The 17,250-nt window shown below is 42.7% G+C and overlaps 1 protein-coding gene across 1 annotated transcript in view; it reads right to left on the bottom strand.

Annotated features, from left to right (window-relative positions):
* Positions 1 to 17,250, bottom strand: part of pex5la (peroxisomal biogenesis factor 5-like a) — a 204,589-nt gene that overhangs the window by 10,393 nt on the left and 176,946 nt on the right. The window contains exons 9-13 of the mRNA XM_078210096.1: positions 15,898 to 16,041; positions 10,841 to 10,911; positions 5,569 to 5,766; positions 5,230 to 5,395; positions 3,536 to 3,693 (exon numbers count right to left, since the gene is read on the bottom strand). Of these exons, the coding sequence (XP_078066222.1) occupies positions 3,536 to 3,693; positions 5,230 to 5,395; positions 5,569 to 5,766; positions 10,841 to 10,911; positions 15,898 to 16,041 (737 nt within the window). The remainder of the gene's footprint in view (positions 1 to 3,535; positions 3,694 to 5,229; positions 5,396 to 5,568; positions 5,767 to 10,840; positions 10,912 to 15,897; positions 16,042 to 17,250) is intronic.

Genomic DNA, 17,250 nt, shown 5'->3' with positions numbered 1-17,250 from the left:
GTGTGAATAAATCTGATAGCTAGGAGACACGCACTGCATGTACTATTTTTATTATGTGACTGACAGATCTTTCACTGTATTGCTCTAGAAGAGTTACAGGATGTGCTGTCTTATTTCAATGGGATGTCACTGCTGGTTGATACACAAAGTAGTGTCAGGGGAATTATTTTTCAGTGACTTGAGTCAAATTCTTTTTAATGTTTAAAGTTTTATTTATTAGTGTCACAATTAGGTTTACACTAACGCTGCAATGAAGTGACTGTGAAAGTTTCCTAGTCGCCACACCCCAGCGCCTGTTCGGTATACTGAGGGAGAATTTAGCGTGGCCAATGCACCTAACCAGCACATCTTTCAGACTATGGGAGGAAACCGGCGCACCTGGAGGAAACCCACGCAGACATGAGGAGATTGTACAGACTCCACTTAGACAGTCATCCAAGCCAGGAATCGAGCCCGGGTCCTTGGTGCTGTGCGGCAGCAGTGCTAACCACTGTGCCGCCATGTTTTCATTCACATGATATCACTGTTTTGAGGACTGAGTTCCACAACTCAAATTGATATGTGAAATCCATAAATTAGTAACCTCAACTATTGAATGTTTATCTCTTACCTTTAGCACAGTCTGGGTTATCCATGCAAACAGTAGGTAACATGTAGCAAGTAAACATTTGGGACAGGAAAATTGTGGTGTTTAGTGGCATATGTGGAGCATGTAGGCTTTTGGTGGTTTTGAGGGGTATTGTTGGGTATGGCAGTTCTGCACTGGAGCATCTGGGAAGGACGGCCACCTGGTTTTGAGAAAGTGTGGGCTTCGGTAACACTGTAATAAGGTATTGTTGTCTGTCAGTTGGGCCTCAAGAGGACCCAGTGTATGACGTTGTGATAGATGAGTGGTCAATAGGCTGTGGTCTAGATCAATCCTGGATTTTGGATTTCCATTTGCCACCCCCTGACTCCCATTTCTCCCCGACCCCACCTTGAGCCTGAGCCCTCTGCTTTGGTCTCTGACCAAAATCTTCTTTCATTAATGCAAATCTGCTGTTTCTGTAATTATTGACTGTATGCTGGTATATGGTCTGCCAGTACAATATTTGTACTTTCATGGAATGGTTCCAGCTCTGTCATGTCCAAGCCAGCTAACTGCAAGAAGAACTCAGCTATTCCCAAATCCCACTCCCACCTCTCCTCCATAGCCTGCAAGTTACTTTTGTTCTTCAGGCATTTATCCAATTGCTAAAATGATTTCAACAAAGGGAATGTTTAGGTGATGATTAGGTTAGGTAATATGGTAGTACATTTCTGCTCCAGGATTTCACAGAATCCTTACAGTGCAGAAGGAGGCCATTTGGCCCATCAAGTCTGCACCAACCACAATCCCACCCAGGCTCTATTCCCATAACTCCACATATTTACTCTGCTAGTCCCCCAGCACTAAGGGACAATTTATCATGGCCAATCAACCCAACCCACACTCTTTAGACTGTGGGAGGAAACCTGAGTACCCGGAGGAAACTCACACAGACACAGGGAGAATGTGCAAACTCCACACAGTCACCCGAGACCTGAATTGTATCCGGGTCCCAGGCACTGTGAGGCAGCAGTGCTAACCACTGTGCCACCATGATCAGTAGGATTTTTTGTCTCTTTGTAGTTCTAGTCATTTAGCTCACCATTAGGGTTCATCCTTGTCTGGGTGCTGGAATCAAATTCTGAGGCTCAAGCCCCACCCTGGAGATTTATACACATTACCCAGGCCGGCATATCACTGTAACACAGAGAGAGTGGCCATTTTACAGAAGAGACATGAAATCAAGGCCATTTGTGCCTTCTTGGGTGGATATAAAAGCTAAATAAAAGATTCACTCTGATCTTCTGGTCCATAACAAACATCTCGAAATAGACAATCTGGCCATTAGTTCTTTACTGTTTGTAGGTCCATGCTGTGCACAAAACGGTTCCTACATTTTCCTACGATGCAATAACTATACCTCAAAAAGTACTTAATTGATCCTAATGCACTTTGAGCCATATTGAGGCTATGAATGGCACAATGCAAATGCGAATTCTTATTTTAATTGTGTGGACACAAATATCCTTCAATCACATAATTAGGAGAATGAATCAAATTTCAAGAATCACATTCTACTTTCATTAGTTATATTGCAAGACAGACCGAGATATTTCAGATTTCTTGCTGCCACCATGCTGTTAGCAATATTGCAACCACAGTGGGAACATTTTCTTTCTTTGCTACGTCTCCTCATGAAATCATAGAAGCATTCTAAGAGAACAGGGGCGGGATTTTCCCGGCCTGCTGTAACTGGAAAATGTCAGCGGGAGGGAAAAAAAAGATTCACAACTGGCGTCTGGTTGGTCGCGATCTTCCCAGTCCACTTTCTTGGACATGAACAGCCTTGCACCAGGCAACAGCGCGAGGCTGGTGATCAAATGGTGATTTCAATCTATTTAGCAAGCTCAGGACTCAATCGTATGGGCTTGCTAAAGCTTACACCTCCACCGGTGGAGGTCCACACCAGCAGGGATCATATATGGTCCTCATCAACGGGGACCAGGCTTGATGGCCTTGCTGGTGGCACCAGCGGCCATTGAGCCCCCAGGGGAGGTCCGGGGCGGAGGGGGTGTGCTCCTTGGGCAGTGCTAGCCTGGCACTGCCAGCCTGGTATACTGACATTGCCCAGCATACATTGGGCAGTGCTGAGGGGGCAGAACCTCAGGGGATGGGGCAGAGCTAGACTGAGGTTTGGGGGTGAAAGGAGGGGAGGGAATGGGGGGAATTCTGCATAGGGCGTGGGTGCTGGTGGTGGGGTCGTGAATCGGAGGCTGGGTCCAGCCATCAGGAAGTGGGGGGGTGGGTGGGGGTGTTGGGGCTGGTGTTTGGGAGGCCATCGAGGGGGGAAGGGGGAGAGAGTGGGGGAGAGGGGAGAGGGTGGGGAAGGGGGAGGGGAGAGGGTGGGAAAGGTGGTGGGGAGATGGTGGGAAAGGGGGCAGGGGAAAGGAAGGGAATGAGGGGGGAAGAGGGAGGTAGGAGGGTGGGAGGGGGAGGGTGGGGAGAGGGGAAAAGGGCGAAATGTGAGGGGGAGGCTCTTGTCACCCGATCTCCCACCCCCACCTGTGTAAATCCCTTGACGGCCTCTGTGATTCACTGAATCCTGGAAATTCCTTCAACTAAGCTTGCTCAAAAATACGGGTGGGAAAAACACCCGTATTCCCGCTCATTGAGCACTTAGTTTTTTGGGGGGGAAAATCATGCCTCAGATTTTCCAATTCCCTATAAAGAGCAATCAGAGGAAATCTTTCTACTACATTGTGTTTTTCTGAACGCAGCAGAATCCTTATCCCATTGTTTTAAAAAGCAGCAATGCTGGGTCTCATTTTGGAATAATTGATCCGGCAATAAATGTCTAAAATGGAGGGAAACGATTGCTGAAATCCCCAGGACCCAATGCCTCTCTTCAATAAACAGGCAGTCAAATCACAAAGTTAAATTTCAAGGAAAACTGAATTTAGCACCTACCTGTAAGCTCCCAGGTTGATGCAACTGATTCCCAGGTTGTACCTTGATCGGATGAAACCAGGCTGAATTTCCAAAGCCCTTTGGTAAGCCTCAACAGCTTCCTCGCTCCGATCTCCATTTGCCAAGGTAGCTCCAAGTCGATTCCACAATAAGTAATCCTTGGAAATATATATGTATGTGTATTTTAAAGCTATTGTCAACAACATTCCAAATGGCAAGATTCACATCTGCCTATTTAATGATTTAATACCATATTAGAATCATAGAAACCCTACAGTACAGAAAGAGGCCATTCGGCCCATCGAGTCTGCACCGACCACAATCCCACCCAGGCCCTACCCTCATATCCCACCCTCTAATCTACGCATCTCAGGACACTAAGGGGCAATTTTAGCATGGCCAATCAACCTAACCCCCACATCTTTGGACTGTGGGAGGAAACCGGAGCACCCGGAGGAAACCCACGCAGACACGAGGAGAATGTGCAAACTCCACACAGACAGTGACCCAAGCCAGGAATCAAACCCAGGTCCCTGGAGCTGTGAAGCAGCAGTGCTAACCACTGTGCTACCGTGCTGCCCAAATATTCTTTGTGTGTTTTATCTGTAGTTGTTGGCTATTTTTAAAATATATAGTTTTTAACTCAATAACTTCAAACGTGATGACTGCTGCGAAATAATTGTGCATATAGAAACCTGATTGTGACAATTTTTGTTCAGGAATTCTATCCTAGTAGATGCTGGTTTTGTGGCTTTCCAGCAACTCAAACATAGGAGAATGTGTTTATTTGTGTTGCAACACAAGGGGGAGCACTTCTTGTGCATGTGCAGATGCAGATGCAGTGTGTGTGAAACTGCATTTGTTAAAGGTGATGAAGATAGAATAAAGACAAATATGAAAATACAATATTGTTCAGGTTCCCTCCTGTTCTACCAATCACCGCCCCCCACCCCCGAGCTTCCTTCACTGATTTCCCCCATAACTCTGGCCACTTCCACCCCGTTCTGTGGATCCTCACCGTACCTACACTCCTCCCTCCTACTCCCCACCATCCATACTGCTTGAGCAGGAAGGAGTGAGGGGCCATGGTGGGGAATTGGGAAGGTGCAAGGGGAAGCAGTGAGGGAAAGTGAGCCAGTGGCGGAGTGAGAGCCAAACGGGTTTGAGGGAGGAAACGGAAAGGAAAGTAGAAGCATTTCAAACAAACAGAATCTAAATTATATTACTCCCACTCATAGTTTAAGTTTATTTATTAGTGTCACAAGGAGGCTTACATTAACATTGCAATGAAGCTACTTTGAAAATACAATAGTCACAACACTCTGGCACCTGTTCGGGTACACTGAGGGAGAATTTACCATGGCCAATGCACTTAACCAGCACGTCTTTCACTCTGTGGGAGGAAACTGGAGTACCTGGAGGAAACCCACGCAGACACGGGGAGAATGCGCAGATACCACACCAACAGTGACCCATGTCGGGAATTGAACCCGGGTCCCTGGTGCTGTGAGGCAGCAGTGCTAACCATTGTACCACCGTGCCATCCATTCTAGCCGTCAGAATATAACCAATTTCATTTTTAAAGTCTCTTTCCAATTTAGTTTTGCGAAAGTGAAAAATCCTAGTTGAAACTGAAATCATATTGGAATCATCATAGTAAAAATATGCAATCATTCAAAAGAGTGAGATTTTACCTGTGGTCTAATTGTCAGTGCGGCATTGAATGCATCAACAGCTTTATTGTATTCGCCACTGAGGTTAAAAAGTACACCTAGCCCAGTCTGCAGGTCTGGGTCTATTGTATCGGAATTCTGGTGGGCTGCTTTCAGAAACAAATCTTTCACTTCTGCAAGGAATAAACTAAAAAGATTTATGTTAATTGGGCATCAAGTAAGTAAAAATGTTCCATATAATTAACTCAATCATACAGTTAAAATAGATTGTATGCAAATGTACTTTCTTTTGGCAATTGCAGTAATTATGTTTGCAAACAAATTTTTCACCAGTAACTTAAAACACAGGTTTGGAATTACCTGCCATCCGTTTCTTTACTTTCCTTCCTTCCAAGAGCTGGAGATCCAGTTTTCCCCCTTATTAGGTACTTGTATTTGGGGTTATGTCTGATCCAGTTTTTTAGGGCTTCACTGGCCTCTTGTTGTAGACCCGTGTTGGTGAGACTTACTGCCAGTGCCATAAGAGCGACCAAGTTGCAAGACTGCAGTTCCAGACATCTAGAAGGAAAAATGGATTTGCAGATTTTTCCAAAGACTGGTGTGGCACAGCATTTTTCACTCTGCGGGTGGGATTTTCCAGCTGCACTCATCGCAAGACCGGAAAAACCCACCTGAGGGTTTGCATGGTCCGTGTGTCCCCCACCGCGGGAATATTCTGCCCTACATCTTTAAATGCTTTGGAAATGACTTTACAAGATCATGAGGACTGGAAAACTAAAATTAAGATAATTTAATCAAGAAGGGAAATATTAATGGACTTTGTGTGTATATTTAACATCTATCAGTAGTCATAATGAAAAAAATCACACATTACTTTTTATCTACCATTTTACCGACAAGAGCACAGTTAAAGTACAACTGCAAACCCAGTGAGAATCGGAGAATTGAGATCACATGCCCAACAATGGTGTGTTTTACTCATCTGTTATTTATTTACTAATCAGAAATGCAATTATCCACATCTGGATTCTGAATTAGTCGCGTGTCTATTGGCTAACTTATTGGACAACACTGGTTTCGATACATGAGGAAGAAAAGATAAGAACATATTAGTTCTGACACAATGGGATGTTCTTAATCACCATAATTTTTTTATCTTTGTTCTTTTCCTTACAATTACATTCCCTTCACATTTAATCTATTACATTAGCTGTGAAATTACATAGTGCAATGGTAGTAAATGGATGTCTTTCATATGTTGGCAGTTTAAATTAGTAGAGAGATGAATCTCAATGGAATATGGTAAGCATTCCTAATGGGCTCAAGAGCTAAGGTACAACTTCAAAGGTATTGTCTTGGATTTTTTTTTGGTTTGCTCTTCCTTGGTTTGAACCTACACGCTCGCTTTTTACTTCCTCTGAAGTCTTCACCTTTCATCCTGTACACATCAAAACTATATTTATTGCCCATCCCCACTGGACCTTGTCTTCAACTGCTGAAGACCTCTGCGTTCCTTGTGACTCCACAATGTATTGATTTGGGAATCCCAATATTCTAACCCAACGCCAAACTGTTTGACAGACATATGGCCTGCAGTAGGTAGTCTTCAATGCGAGTGATAGTTTAATAACTGGTTTTGATAGAGTAAATAAGGAGAAACTGGTTCTGGTAGCAGAAGGATGGATAGCAAGAGGACACAAATTTAATTGGCAAAAGAATCAGTGCTTAATGAGGACAGAAAAATACACTGAGTTAGGATGATTTGGAATACATTGCCTGAAAAAGTGTTGGGAGCATGTTCAACATTAACTTTCAAAAGAGTTATGAGAGCTATGGAGGAGGGTAGACGAGTGAGACTAATTGGGTGACTCAAAGAACTGGCACGATGACAATGGGCCAAATCCTCCTCCTGTGCTGTTCCATTCTATGCACACCAATGAAATCAACATACATCCTGGAAAATATGCAATTGTGTTTAGAGGTGGCTGATAACATCCAGGGGTGCTGATCACGTGGTCTGCATTATTCCTGGATGGTGTTTAGCTGCTTGGTTGCAGTTGTGCCCATCTAGATGTGTAAGACATGCTTCATCAATTTTTAATTGCAAGTGTATTTAATTAACTAAATTTAAATTCCCCAATGTGGTGAGATTTGAACCCAATGTCTCCAGATCATGAGTCCAATCCTTTCCATCATTAATCCAGTAACATTGCAGCACACGTACAGTAACTATGCTACTTAACACGATCCATAATTCGAAGTACATAGCCTTTTGCATACTCGGCTGTTTGCATACGTGGAATCGTCAATTTGTTGTTCTTGCCTAAAGCTGCCTGGAATCATGTCATCCGAGTCTCAAAATCATACAGGGCTACGACATAGCTGAGGATGTCCTGTTCTTGTTAATTCCCAGGTGGTCCACCACCATTCGTAACTGGGTGTGGTAGGACGATAATGATTTTATTTTATTCATTAATTGTGGACTGTTTAGATCTAACAGTAGAATCATAGAATCGCTACAGTGAAGAAGGGGGCCATTTGGGCCATCAATCCCACCCAGGTCCTATCCCCATAATCCCATGTATTTACCCTGCTAATCTCCCAGACATCAATGGCCAATTTAGCATGGCCAATGCACCTAACCAGCATGTCTTTTGAACTGTGGGAGGAAACTGGAGCACCCGGAGGAAATCCATACAGACACGGGGAGAACTTGCAAACTCCACACAGAGAGTCACCCAAGGCTGGAATTGAACCAGTGTTATGCTGCTGAATTTGTACAAGACACTTGTTAGACTTCAGCTGGAGTATTGTGTACAGTTTTAGGCTCCACATTTAAGGAAGGATATGAACGCATTGTAGAGAGTGCAGAAAAGGTTTACAACGATGGTTCCAGGGATGAGAAAGTTCAGTTATAAGGATAGAGGGGTTGGGACTGTTCTCCCTGGAGAGAAGAAGGCTAAGGGGGAATTTGATAGAGATGTTCAAAATTATGAAGTGTCTGGACAGGCTAGATAGGGAGAAACTGTTCCTGCTAGTAAAAGGATCAAGAAAGAGAGGGCATAGAATTAAAGTGATTTGCAAAAGAAATAAACGTGATATGAGAAAAAACCTTTTCACCCAGCAAGTGGTTTGGGTCTAGAATGTTTTGCGTGGAAGTGTGGTGGAGGCAGGTTCAATTGAAGGCGTTATAGGATTACTTGAATAGAAACAATGTGAAGAGGTACGGGGAAAAGGCAGGGGAATGGCACTATGTCACGATGCTCTTTTGGAGAGCAGGTGCAGACATGATGAGCCAAATGGCCTCCTTTTGCACTATAACAATTCTGTGATCCTGTGATTCATGCAGACAGTCACATATATTCCTGCTCTTATAAATGCTCATACCAGATTTCTCACCCTTTTTCATTATCTAAATTTTGTATCACAAAAAATTAGCACGTTAATACATGGACCAAACTACGTCCTGCAGAGGAAGCAACATAAGAACATAAGAAATAGGAGCAGGAGTAGGCCATCTAGCCCCTCGAGCCTGCCCCGCCATTCAATAAGATCATGGCTGATCTGAAGTGAATCAGTTTCACTTACCCGCCTGCTCCCCATAACCCTTAATTCCCCTACTGATCAGAAATCCATCTATCCGTGACTTAAAACATATTCAACGAGGTAGCCTCCACCACTTCAGTGGGCTGAGAATTCCAGAGATTCACCACCCTCTGAGAGAAGAAGTTCCTCCTCAACTCTGTCCTAAACTGACCCCCCTTTATTTTGAGGCTGTGCCCTCTAGTTCTGGTTTCCTTTCTAAGTGGAAAGAATCTCTCCACTTCTACCCTATCCAGCCCTTTCATTATCTTATATGCCTCTATAAGATCACCCCTCAGCCTTCTAAACTCCAACGAGTACAAATCTAATCTGCTCAATCTCTCCTCATAATCTACACCCCTCATCTCCGGTATCAGCCTGGTGAACCTTCTCTGCACTCCCTCCAAGGCCAATATATCCTTTCGCAAGTAAGGGGACCAAAACTGCACACAGTATTCCAGCTGCGGCTTCACCAATGCCTTGTACAGATGCAGCAAGACTTCTCTGCTTTTATATTCTATCCCCCTCGCGATAAATGCCAACATCCCATTTGCCTTCTTGATCACCTGTTGTACTTGCAGACTGAGTTTTTGCGACTCATGCACAAGGACCCCCAGGTCCCTTTGCACAGTAGCATGTTGTAATTTTTTTCCATTTAAATAATAATCCAATTTGCGATTATTTCTTCCAAAGTGAATAACCTCGCATTTGCAAACGTTATACTCCATCTGCCAGATCCTCGCCCACTCACTCAGCCTATTCAAATCTCTCTGCAGACCTTCCGCTTCCTCCACGCAATTCACTTTCCCACTTATCTTCGTGTCGTCAGCAAACTTTGTTACCCTACACTCAGTCCCCTCCTCCAGACCATCTATGTAAATAGTAAACAGTTGAGGTCCCAGTACCAATCCCTGCGGCACGCCACTAGTCACCATCTGCCAACCAGAAAAGCACCCATTTATTCCAACTCTCTGCTTCCTGTTGGATAGCCAATCCCCAATCCACGCTAACACCCTACCCCCAACTCCGTGTGCCCCAATCTTCTGCAGCAACCTTTTGTGAGGCACCTTATCGAATGCCTTTTGGAAATCCAAAAACACCACATCTACCGGTTCCCCTCCGTCAACCGCACTAGTCACATCTTCATAAAAATCCAGTAAGTTCGTCAAACACGACTTTCCTCTCATGAATTCATGCTGCATCTGCTTGATCGAACCATTCTTATCCAGATGGCCCGCTATTTCTTCTTTAATGATGGATTCCAGCATTTTTCCCAACTACAGACATTAAGCTAACCGGCCTGTAGTTACCCGCCTTTTGTCTACTTCCTTTTTTAAACAGTGGCGTAACAGTAGCCGTTTTCCAATCAGCTGGCACTACCCCAGAGTCCAGTGAATTTTGATGAATAACCACTAACGCATCCGCTATTACCTCCGACATTTCTTTCAGTACCCTGGGATGCATTCCATCCGGGCCCAGGGACTTGTCCACCTTCAGTCCCGCTAGTCTACCAAGCACTGCCTCTCTAGTAACAATAATTGTATTGAGTACCTCTCCTCCTACCAACACTTGATCGTTAATATTCGGTAAACTATTTGTGTCTTCCACCGTGAAGACCGACACAAAAACCTATTTAAAGTCTCAGCATTTCCTCGTTTTCCACTATTAAATCCCCCCTCTCGTCCTCCAAGGGTCCAACATTCACTCTAGCCACTCTATTCCTTTTTATATATTTGTAAAAACTTTTACTATTATTTTTTATGTTTAGAGCTAGTTTAGTTTCATAATCTATCTTTCCTTTCTTTATCGCTTTCTTAGTCATTCTTTGTTGTTTTTTAAAGCTTTCCCAATCTTCTAAGTCTCCACTATTTTTGGCCACTCTGTACGCATCGGTTTTTAATTCAATACTCTCCTTTATTTCCTTCGTTATTCACGGCTGGCTATCCCTTTTTTACAGTCCTTCTTTATCACCGCCAGCTATAACATATTATAACTTCCACATGCTGATATAGAAAATAGTGTAGATGTTTTGTGCTTTGCTAGAATTTACCTCTGGAGAGCGACAATTGCAGCCTGTTCATTTTCATTATCTGCTTGTGTGGTACCCAAGTATTGCCAAGCCTGTGTACATACCAATAATGCAAAAAAAGTAACAACAATAAGGATTATATTCACAAAAATACAATATAGCTTTAACATTTACATTAAAAGAATACAATCTTTAATAGATAAAATAAAATAGCTTCCTGTAAGGACTCCATCCCATTGTCCCAGTTTCTCCGCCTTCATCTGTTCCAGAGATGCCACCTTCGAAAACAGTGCTTCTGACATGTCTGCCTTTTCTCACACTGTGGTTGACACGCCACTCAATCATGTCCAAGTCATATCCTACACCTCTACCCTCACCTGTCCCCTCCCTCCCAGAACCATGATAGGGTCCCTCTTGTCCTCTTTTTTCACTCCACCAGTCACCACATTCAAAGGATCATCCTCCAATATTTCAGACAACTCAAGCATGATGCTACCACAAAACACATCTCCCCCTTATCCACTCGTCCAATGCCCCCAATCCTTCATCCCCTTACCACGAAACCTTCCCATGCAGTCACAGATGATGCAACACCTGCCCTTTTAGCTTCTCCCTCCTCACTTTCCAAGTCCCCAAACATTCCTTTCAGGTGAAGCAGCGTTACACTTACAACTCCTTCAATTTGGTGTACTGTATTCACTGCTCCCAATGCAGTCCCCTCTACATTGGGGAGTCTCTGCACAAACTGGGTGACCGCTTTGCAGAACACCTTCGTTCAGTCTGGAAGCATAACCCCAGCCTTCCTGTCATTTGCCATTTCAACTCAGCACCTTGTCCTCATGCCCACATGTCTGTCCTTGGCTTGCTGCAATGCTCCAGTGAAGCCCAACGCAAATTGAAGAAACAACACCTCATTTTCCAATTAGGCATGTTACAACCTCCTGGACTCAACATTGAGTTCATAAATTTAGACTGTGAACTTTCTCTTCCATCTTGACCCCTTTTTTGTTTTTTTTGTCCCAGCCAAAACACCTCCTCCTCTCTCTTCAGGGGCACATTGCACCTGTTCTTTAGTTTTGCTTTGACTGAGCACTGGCCTTTGGTCTCCTATTGATATATCCTGCTATCTTTCCTTTATGCCACTATCAGCAACTTCTTTAGTCCTTAATGCTACCATTAACACTCTCTTTGTCTTGTGCCCATGACATATTTGTCAATCTCTCTTTAGCTCCGATGTATTCCTGACCTTCTATTCTGCTCCACCTTCTCCACCTCTTCTTCAGCATTATAATCCTAGGATTCTAACAGAGATGGCTGCAATGATAGCAGATGTGTTCATAGAATCCCTACAGTGCAGAAGGAGGCTATTCAACCCGTTGGGTCTGTACCGATTCTCCGAAAGAGCATCTTACCCAGGCCCACCACCACAAACCCCCCCTCCCCCCACCACCAAGCCCACCACCCCACCCCCCCTATCCCCATAACCCCAGCCATTTATCATGGCTAACCCACCTAACCTATACATCTTGGACACTAAGGAGCAACTCATCATGGCCAATCCACCGAACCTGCACATCTTTGGATTGTGGGAGGAAACTGGAACACCCAAAGGAAACCCATGCAGACACAGGGAGGAAGAACAAACTCCACACAGTCACCCAAAGCCAGAATTGAACCCGGGTCCCTGGCTCTGTAAGGCAGCAATGCCCATGTTGGCTATGGTTTTCACAATTCCCTAGATTATAAAATGGTCCCAGTAGATTGGAAGCTAGCAAATGTAACAACGGTATTCAAGAAAATAGGAAGAGGAAGCAGGGAACTACAGGCCAGTTAGCCTGGTGTCAGTCATCGGGAAAGTGCGGAAATCTATTATTATGGAAGTCCTGACAAAGCATTTAGAAAAACACAGTATGATTAGAACAAGTCAACATAGTTTAACCAAAGTGAAATTCAGATTGACAAATTTATTAGAGTTTTTTGAGGATGTAACTAGTAGGATGGATAAAGGGAATAAGTTGATGTACTTAGATTCCCAAAAGGCATTCATTAAGGTGCCATACAAAAGTTTATTATACAAGTGAAAAGCTCATGGAGATGGGAATGATATGGATGCAGGATTGGTGAATGGACAGGAACAGAGAGTGGGGATAAATGGGGCCTTTTTTAAGTTGGCAGGCTGTGACTAGTGGAGTGCCACAAGGATCAGTGTTGGGACCTCAGATATTTACTATCTATATGAATAACTGAGACAAAGAGACAGAGGTATCTAGATTTGTTGATACAAAGCTTGGTGGGAAGCTGTGAGGAGGACACAGAGGCTAGAAAGAGTTATAGACAGGTTAAGTGAGTGGGCATCAAGGTGATAGTTAAGGTACAATGAAGAAGAAGTGTGAGCTTATTCACTTTGGTGGTCAGAATAGAAAAGCAGAATATTTTACGGTAGATAAATATTTGAAAGGGAAAAAATTGCAGGGCTATGGGAAAAGAGAGGGGGAGTGTAACAAATGAGTTAGCTTTTTCAAAGAGCTGGCATTGGCTTAATGGGCTCAATAAATCCTTCTGTGTGTCTCTATGGATTGTTCCTGTGAAGTGCCTTGGAATATTTTACTTAAGTTAACACTACTATATAAATGCAAGATGTTGGATACAGATTAAGTAGGGAAAATGAGATTCATACAAATGTAGATGGAAAATGGCCAATACTAATTCTGCACAGGACCAAAGTATTAAGTAGGTATTACATAATGAAATAAATTAAATTTGTTTCATAAGCCAGAAATTCTAGAAGTTTTAAACTTAACTGAAGGGACCATGCAAATAGCATACATTTAAACAAATTGCATTCACTGTGACATTTGGCAGGGAGCAGAGAGTTCTTTTGTGGGTCTTTAGACTGTGCAGATTAAATTCCATGGGGTGTTACAGTGCCTATCAGAGTGTGGATTGGAGACACAGTGCAAATTCTCCAACTCACCCTTCCAGCAGGTCTAACCTATTACAAATCGGGCTATTGCCCAACATGCTACTGCTCTTTGCTGCAACACACAGCTTCAATAATGTACTAATTGAAAAGCAGAATAGTGCAGATACTGCAGATCTGAAATGAAACAGAAAAATCTCAGCAGGTTAAAACAGCATCTGTTTCTCCCTCTCTACACAGGCGCTGTCTCACCTACCGAGATATTTTTTTCCAGCATTTTCTGCTTTTATTCCAGAATGTTTTGTGCGGCTGCAGCAAAATTCAGCCCTTTTCACGTAGTGATTGGCATGTACTTTTAATGTGGTTAAAATGCACTAAAAATTGTCTGAAAAACCCCATTTACACTCCTGAATTTTCCAATTGATAGATTTAAAGTGTTTTTGATGGAAGTGAAATGAAAGAAAATATACACAGAAGCAAGATAAACCAGCAGGTACTATATCAGTTCAATATTGAATACTGATTACTTTTTTACCATTCATGGAAAATACAAAGGCTTGCTGGATTTGAGCCAATACATCTAGTGTGGGAGCCGCTTCTGGTCGACAGAGCTCCACTTGCCAGAACTTTTATGTGTCAGTCTATTTGCATAGCCATTGGAGGATTGCCAGCATAAGCTCATGTAAAAAGGAAGTTATGTGGTGGGTGCGAGGAAATTAGTTTTTAAAAAGCCAAGTTTAACTGCTGATTGCAGCAATCGGCTGGGGCAGCAGCAGAGAAGGAAGATGGCATTTGGTTCAAAAAGTACAAACAGAGTCAATGTTCCAAGTCGAATGATTCTTTTTCAGAACTTAGCTTCCTTTTCTGAAAATTCATAATAACAGGAAGAAGACAATGACTGGACATTTTTCACATTGACTATAATATAGATATGAGGAGTATGATGAAGATGAGGAAGTTACTAAATAGCTCATCCTGGACCTTCAGCAGCTCTGTGTACTCCTGATGCAATTCCCACTTCCAATATTTGCTCTCATTCCTGAGCATCATCTCAAGATAATTTCAACTCAAGGGGAATTAGATTATGTAAGTGAGGATACAGAATTTTGTGATTTGTGGAGCAGGAGGAATCTGGAGAAGTGAATTATGACCACATTTGAAATGAAAGAAAATCTCCAAAGTCCCAGAGTAGTATAGGCTGGTCTCCCCTTTGAGAGAGGGCTGACTGGTGGTGGTATAACCTGAGGGTCACCACACCTCAGGTGAGGGCAAGGTTGAGAAAGTGGAGCCTTCATGGATAACCTCAGCTGGTACAGGAAATGAACCCGTGCTGCGGGCATTGTTCTGCATCACCAACCAGCTGCCCAGCCAACTGAGCTAACTGACACCCTGACAAAATTCTCTCTTTTACCAGAGGACATTTACACACTGACAAGTCATATTTTTGGAGACATTGTCAGTTATGAAAAAATTAGCATTTATGTTTCTTGGGTACAGAGGGTTAATCCAGGGCAAATCCAAAGAAGACACATACCTTGGGATGCTCAAGCATTTCCCAGTTGCAGATCTAGAATGTCATTAATGAAGGTGGAGAAACTTTGTATTTATATTATTGGAAGTAAACACCTTGTTTTACTATGTTAACATCACAATGCAAATATGAATTGTTAAAAGCCTATCAGTTTCAAACTTCACGGTGGGTTCCAAATATTTGTGATAAAAAAGCATTGTAAACTGTTCTCTATCATTGGGCATAGCCCCATTAATAGTATTTCAAAGGTCAGATTTTCATGCGAAAGCCCATTCCAAATATTGCAGAAGTACAATTAGTGTATTAGAATATAATCCATTTAACTTCTGCTCATAACAGTAAAGCAATATGTACTTTATTGAAGAACAACAATTCTCCAACTACCACACCCCACATTGGTATAGCACTTAATTGATAAATGCAATAGAATACATTGAACATTAAGAGTTAATAATAGGTTTATATATATTGGAAATCATGTTTGTATATATCATAGCACTGAGAGCAATCAAAATGCATCTCGTATTTGTAAAACTCAAAAGCATTATACATTATTTGAATTTCTACGATTATTGACATATTTTACTTTTTTTAACATATTATGATTGCTAAATATCATTAGCCTACCTCTGCATCGTAGGGGTCCTGTAAAATTGCTGATTCTAACAGTAGGACAGCATTGGGCAGATCTCCTTCTTTCTGCTTTTTTATTGCTTCCTCAAATGCATTGGGCCAGTCTTTGAAGGGATTGTCAGTGTGAAAATAATAACCCTGCAGCAAAGGTCAAGTGAAATTAATAACATTGTGCAATAATAGTTGTCAGAATTGTTTATCCAACCTTGAGAACTAAATTGTTCTGCTGACTGATAGCTTCATAGGCATTTTAATAATATAATTTATTCACTATTACCTTGCTATTCATGATTACTGGGTTACAACAACTAAATTGTTTCATTCATAATTATCACAAGAATGATCAATTTAACATTTGTTTACTCCTTCCAGCCCACATTAACCAGTTTTAACCGGTTAGTATTACAGTTACTGACTAGCATCCCTACCCCCGAATTCGAAACTCCAAGTTTGAGTCCAATCCCAGGACTCAAACATAACCAACCTGTGAATTAATCCTTCTAACACATGCCAATGGCAGGTAGTACATATAAACATTTGAAGCAGGAGTAAGCCCCCATGTCCCTCATGCCTGCTTCGCCATTCAATAAGATCATGGCTGATTTGGTTGTGACCTCACCTGCACATTACCGCCTACCCCCATTAACATTTCAACCCCTCGCTTATCAAGAATCTATCTACCTCTGCCTTAAAGAATATTTAAAAGACTCTCCAATTCCACTGCCTTTTGAGAAAGAGACTCAGTAACAGTGAGAGAGGTTCTTGATCAGTCATGTGATGACAAGAAAATTGGAGTGTGTACCATCACTATCCATAGCTCCAGACTACAACATGCATGTGAAAAGTGCATGTTGTCACAGCACTTCGGACTCCCTGGGCAGAATTTTCCCATCCTGTCCATTGTAGCAAGCGGGACACGGGCCATGCAAAGGTCTGTTGACCTTGGGTGGGATTTTCTGGCCATGGGGCGAGCACAGCTGGAAAATCCCGCCCCCTGAGTGAACTGTAACACATTATCACCGCTACAGGTACTCGCATCAAATCCACTATTTATATCTTGGGCAACAATAGAAAAATGCTGGAAAATCTCAGCAAGTCTGACAGCAACTGTGAAGAGAGAATAGAGTCAACATTTTGAGTCTAGATGACCCTTCGTCAGAGCTGACTGATGAAGGGTCATCTAGACTCGAAACGTTGGCTCTGTTCTCTCTCCACAGATGCTGTCAGAGCTGTTGAGATTTTCTAACATTTTTCTGTTTTTGTTTCAGATTCCAGCATGCGTAGTATTTTGTGTTTATTTATTTCTTGGGTTCTGTTTAATATGAGGCAGACGATGAGAATCCATCT

The sequence above is a fragment of the Mustelus asterias genome, chromosome 3 (genome assembly GCF_964213995.1).
Source record: "Mustelus asterias chromosome 3, sMusAst1.hap1.1, whole genome shotgun sequence".
NCBI classification, from domain to species: domain Eukaryota; kingdom Metazoa; phylum Chordata; class Chondrichthyes; order Carcharhiniformes; family Triakidae; genus Mustelus; species Mustelus asterias.
The sequence above is the reverse complement of the archived record's forward strand: the minus strand, read 5'-3'. Positions and strand labels throughout refer to the sequence as shown.